The 6,231-nt window shown below is 38.6% G+C and overlaps 1 protein-coding gene across 2 annotated transcripts in view; it reads right to left on the bottom strand.

Moving 5' to 3' along the window:
- LOC103468161 (carbonic anhydrase-related protein 10-like) overlaps positions 1-6,231 on the bottom strand; it is a 90,566-nt gene that overhangs the window by 82,725 nt on the left and 1,610 nt on the right. For both annotated transcript variants that reach the window (XM_008415047.2, XM_008415046.2), the window contains exon 2: positions 4,253-4,327. In XM_008415047.2, the coding sequence (XP_008413269.1) occupies positions 4,253-4,327 (75 nt within the window). The remainder of the gene's footprint in view (positions 1-4,252; positions 4,328-6,231) is intronic.

A 6,231-nucleotide genomic window follows, 5' to 3' on the forward strand; every position in this document is an offset into this window, starting at 1 on the left:
CAGCGGTCTCCAGCGGTCTCCAGCGGTCTCCAGCGGTCTCCAGCGGTCTGCAGCAGTCTCCAGCGTTCTGCAGCGGTCTGCAGCGGTCTTAAGCGCTTAAGCAATCCGGTGGGGTTGACGGACCACAGAGAGCAAACCCTGTTCTGCCATGTCCAAAGTCACCGACCCAAAGAATAAACCAAGCAGCCTGACAATTTCAGCCGTCTTCAATAATCCCAAATCCCACCCACCCAACCCCACAGCCTTGCTGGACCTGTTCAACTGCCTCAGCACCAGAAACTGAGTGACCTCAGGGTTTTCAACCTGTGGTTCCAGGACAAAATGTTGTTTGTTGTTAATTCACAGTATGTATTTCACCCTTTTATTAGTTTTAAGGGTCACTTTAGGTTTATCACAATGTCAAATGTATTTAGGTTTTCTGGTAGATTATTAAATACTTCCTGTACATTTTGTGTCATGAAAAAGTAAAACAAATCAAAATAATTTTTGTAATTGTTAGTGCCAGAAAGAGAGGCAGGAACAGGTTCATTCTGCCAAAATCTCTCCACTGCTCCATGATATCTGATGGTGGAGCTGGTCTTTAATACAAGCAGTGGTCAGAAAGTAGGCAAAGCTTTACCAAGACGCAGAAAATAATCTGTTCCTCTAATCTGGTACCTAAAAACACATGCCTTCTAAAATCTGTTGTCTGTCCTTATATCCTTATACAAAGTCTAAAACAGTTTGGTTACCTGTCCAGATTGTGTTGAACTGAAGCTGACACCCCTCAACCTGCTGCGGGGAGCGACAGAGACAGGATGGGGAATCATTAAGGACCTTTAATGATTTACCTGAAACATCCAACTACTACAAAAGTAAAGCAAATTATGAAGCTTAGTGTCTCTATAGCTGCTGAGGGATATTTCTGTGTGTTAACTCGTCACAACAGTAGAACGGAGCATTGTGTGGAACAGGGAAACACACCTCAACCTCGCTCATTGCTCACTGTTTGTTTTTGTTTTTGTCAGGTGTCATGGCGGCAGACATATAGTTCAGACTGAAACACTGAGGCTTAATGCAGTCTCTCATGAAGTTGGTTTCTTCTTGTTGCTCGTTGGCGAAAGTTTACAGCTAAATGGAGTTTAGCCATTTTTAATATATTTAATTGTGCACAAGCTGAAGATAGGCACCAGCACCCCACCCGACCCCACTAAGGGACAAGGGTGTAAAGAAAATGGATGGATGGATGGATGGATGGATGGATGGATGGATGGATGGATGGATGGATGGATGGATGGATGGATGGATAATTGTACACAAGAGGATTTATATTTCTCCAAAACCACTTTCTGTCCTCCACTATTTTGTTATTTGTTACATTTTCCTTTTATTTTGTTTCTATATTAAAAATATCACTAAAACGGGTATTTATAGGTGTTCTGAACATTTTGCACCTTTAGAATTAATATTAACATGACTTAATACAAATGATTTAACTTTTTTTAAATGTACTCAAAAAGTTAATATAAAACTATATCAAGAATAAAATGACTTGTTCTTAGAGATTTTTACATTTTCAAAAATGGATCATCTGATCTGCTCTTTGAAGTTTCGATCTGTGGTCAGTGCTGCCCTGCCAACCCCTCTGGCTCGGCCCCTGCTTTCATCTGTCCAGCATACTGCAAATTATTTCAAGATTTAACTTGATATTCTTCATACAAGAGAAAGGCGTACAGGTGGAACACGGAGGCTCTTCTATACTCGCTCTCATCTATCATTTTCACCACCTCTCTGTGACTAAGTTCCAGTCATTTTGGTTCTCCCCTAAACTGCAGTGGACTATCAGCTGTAATGTGCCTCAAATGGCAGCCAATTTCTGTCTCTGCTGAGGTACACAGAATGTCCTAAACCTCTCGGCCTCTGCCTCATCTGGATAATAAGGGGATCATAAAAAATACAGAAGTTTACATATACCCCATAAAAAACCTGGAGTTAGCTCAGCCCAAACTTGTCTTGTTACAGAGATGTTTAGTCACCAGATTTATTTCTATTCACTAAATAGAAATAAATCTGGTGACTTCCCCACAAAAATGAGGGGAAGAATATCAGAGTTCAGAAATAGAATTTTACATACATTTCCTCAGTATTTGGTAGCATTGCCTGACTTGAGTCAAACATGTTAAGTTTTTTTCCACGAGCTTTTCCCAATGCTGGAGGTCTGGCTCATTCTTCCTGACAGAAGCAACGTTGTCAGGTTCGTTGCTTCTGTCAACAAACCTGACAACGATTGAAATCAGGATTGAGATCAGGACTGAACAGACCGGATTTCTTGTTGAAGCTAAGATCCTTCAAAGTTTGCAGCAAGATGCTGCAGATTTTCTATCAGTCTGTTATTGAGAGAGTCATCTCTGCTGCCATCATCTGTTAGGGCAGCAGCATTAGAACCAGTGACCTAAAAAAACTCAACAACCTGATTAAGAAGGCTCGTTCGGTTCTGGTTCTGTTCTGGGGACGACTGTGGAACCTCTGGAGATGATGATGCAAAGAAGGATTCTTCATAAAATCAAAAAAATTGTGGACAATCCTGACCATGCTCTTCATGACACTGTCTTGGGAAAACAGAGTATCTTTAGTCAGAAGCTTCTTCAGATTCATTGTTACACAGACCGCTACCACTGCCAAATGCCAGCACCATCTACAATAACTCTCTGAGGAATTTTAATTAATGAGTTACAGCATTTAATTTCCCTTTAGGATCAATAAGGTATTTTTGAATGTGAATTTGAACAGATGAATGCAGCATCTGTTCCTCAGGACCAACCAGAGTGATGCAGCTCCAGGATTCTCTTCCTGATATCGGATTTCTGCTGACTTCCCCATCATGTCAAAACAGAAATATACATCCTTAAAGTCCATCCACAGGTATTCCTCCAATTGTCTCCAATGTGATAAATCTGATAAACTAACTGATTATTCTGGCATTTAGCAAATATAAATAATTGCGATAATTTTCACTGACCTATAAGGAGAGAACTTAATAATGTAACTTCAGAAAGCAAGAAAGAAAAAAGGTGTGTGCGTCCTGGCTTTGATTGTACCAGCAAAAGATGAGAACAACCTACATGTAGCATAACAACAGCTTGCAGGAGTCATTTCTCCTGTGTCAGCACAATTGTAGTTAGAGAGAGGCAACATGTGAAAGCACACTTAGGATGAAAAGGCTGAAGTCAAAGTCATACACTCCTCACTGAGCCTACTTACAGTCTCAAATTTCCCAGAGGGAGGTTTGCACACAGAAACACACTCCCTGCTCTTTCACTCCAGCAAATCTCACTGATGTAATCTCATACTAATCCTAACTCTGACACTTACCCTCTCTAACTGTGAGGTATGAGTTTTGCCCCCTGGTGACACTGCTTCCCAACGGCATGAGCATATATATGCTGAAGTCTCCATAGTACACTAATAAAACATGTTTATATGCAGATACATGAAGTTTCCTGGAAAAGCATTTCAACTACTACCAACAATATTTAACCTTACCAATGGAAAAGTTTTACTCAAATCCTAATTTTAAACTCAGAATTCAGACTTAAGTATTTTTAGGTCAAAAGGTAGAGTTCAAGAAAAAAGTTGGAAGTCTAAAAAAAAAATCATCTTTACAGTTCAAAAGTTCTTGGTGATTCACTAAGTATAATATTTATGTAATGTTTTTAATTTAAAATAATTGAATCCTTGCCTCCTAATTGCACTTCCCTAAGTGAGCACAGAAAGCATAAGAGGTGTTGGCTGCATTGTTATGATTCACTAAGCTGTAACAAAATGTTCTCCACTGGAGCAGATGAGTAGGCCTCACATTGTGTTGTATTGAACAATACAAATGTATTTTTAATTAAAAAACATATTTTCCCTCCTCCACCAAACTACATTGGCGTTGGCCCGTCACATAAAACCCCAATAAAATGCCTTGAAGTTTGTGGTTGTAACATGTGAAAATATTCAAATGTTTATAGGACATAAATACTTTTGCAAGCCAGTGTAGATGTTTCGTTTAATCTGATGCGCACCAGCCCCTTCCAGAAAAAGCTGGAAACCGAGTTAGCATGAAAGCCTGCTTCGGCGAGAACCAGCAGTTCTGTGTTATTTCTATCACCTCTCTCTAATTCACAATTTCAAAATGCAAAAGAAGAACACCAACAGAAACATGATGGCAGTGATCCACTTCCTATCAGCGCGCCCAGCGCTGTGTGTGAGACAAGTGGGAATCGGTTACCTGGAACAAAGCTTCCCTGGACCACATCTTTATATGCCCACCAACTCTCATCAAGCTTGGATATAATAGGCTGAGCTGTGAAGAGAGAAAAAAGAGAATGCGAGGGTTTTAATAAGATCCTTAAAGACTGCTCAAAATTCTCTTTCATATCAAAGCTCTTTTTTTAAAAACTCCCTGGCAAAGCAAAAAGAGATGAATACCACTATTAAAGAGAAAACATGAAGGCAGCTGTGAGTTGTAAGCAATGATTAATATTGAATTTGAGGGTAATGTCGTGACTTCTTCAAATGTAAGTTATTTTATTAAAAATAACAATTCTGACAGTCTCCACTGTACATTAGAAGAGGGTGCTTATGTGTTTTCAATAACATTACCAAAAAGAAGTCATGAGTTTATTTAGACCCACCACAAGAACCAGAAATGTTATTCAAAAATGAAGTACGTTTGATTTCTGAATAAACACAAAGATGAATCAGTGGGTTTAGCATGTTACCAAAATACAAACTGAACAGTGTGAAGAGCTTTACACTCTCCAGTCACTTCCTCTCCACACTGATGCAATCTGTGTGTGGAACTTCTGTCACTGAAAACTTTTGCGGCTCAAGAAATAAATCTGGGAAACCAATTTAGACAAACAGAAATGTCATTTCTGAAAGAGAAGGCCGGAGCTGAAATGAAAACTGAACTCGGCTTTCATAAATCTTAGATGTATGTTACATGGACCGCTCGACTTCAGGCAGCGTCACCAAAAGCCTTTCACGAAAAATCCTCTTTACTGTGAAAGACAGGAAATAAACAGACTTTCTACATAAAGTATATGATTTGATACAGTTCTAGTGTTTGTATGTTTGTGTTAGTGCTGCATTAGATTTGACTCTAAAGGGAGAAAATGGATCAATGTTCCACTTGAAAGTGGAGAAGTTAGTAGCATTTGCTTATTGTTTGTTGTGGGATTGGAAACCAGGGTGAGCCATCAGGGACCCTGACTTCAAAGTCAAAAAATAAAAAATAAAAACACAGACAATATAAAACTGAACTTGATTCTCAGTTTTCAGTCCAAGATCTGGCTTTAGTTTTATTGTGTTTGTGGGAAAAAAAAAACCAATTGGCAGTCAGCTTGCATCGTCATAACTGGCCTAAGGATTGTTGCTGCGGGAGATGAAGCCATCAAAGCTGTCTCTGGTCCAGAACACTTCAACATCAGGAGGTTAGAAACTCAACGGGGATTACTGGTTTTCTCCTTTTCAATACAATTTAGCCATAGAAATGTGCCGTTAAATATTATTGCAATGTGTAATCATTTTTCAGTCCATAATTTGATAGCCATTTCACAGATCTGGGTAGAGTTTGACTCAGCAGGTGAAAGAAAGAAACCAAGACAGAAATCCAGAACTGACAGAGAGTTATTTAGTCAAAGTTTCATCAAATGCTGAAACACCAGAGATTGAGGCGAGTAACTTCTATTGCTTCTGGCTGGTTAACAGTTGAAACCAGAATACCAAATAAAGAGAAAAAAACACTCTTTTTTTCTTACTGTCTGAAGTTAAATCTGACCAAACCTCTCGTTTTCAATGTCAGGTAGACTTACCAAAATTATTTATATTTCCTAAATGCCATAAAACATAGTGAGAACATTTTTTAGACATTTTTTGTAACCTTCCTTGAACTCAAAGTTTACATACATTCAGTGAGTATCAATGATAACTATCTACAAAGCTTGGGTTTGCTTAGAGCCAAATTTCCAGCAAATCAAAAGCTTCTTGAAGGAAATCAGCAGTGTTCGAAAATGGATTCAAAGGAAAATCCAACAAATACTTGAATGTGAAAGTGAAGATGCTGAAAAGACATTTGAAAAATCTACCTTTTATTATTTTGGCATCTAATAAGATGTCCATTTTGTTAATCCCAGCTGCCCTAAAATATCAAAAATTTAGACATATTTATTGTCAGACACTGAGAAAAGAACAACTCTATTTCTA

This window comes from Poecilia reticulata, linkage group LG8 (assembly GCF_000633615.1).
Source record: "Poecilia reticulata strain Guanapo linkage group LG8, Guppy_female_1.0+MT, whole genome shotgun sequence".
In the NCBI taxonomy this organism is placed as follows: domain Eukaryota; kingdom Metazoa; phylum Chordata; class Actinopteri; order Cyprinodontiformes; family Poeciliidae; genus Poecilia; species Poecilia reticulata.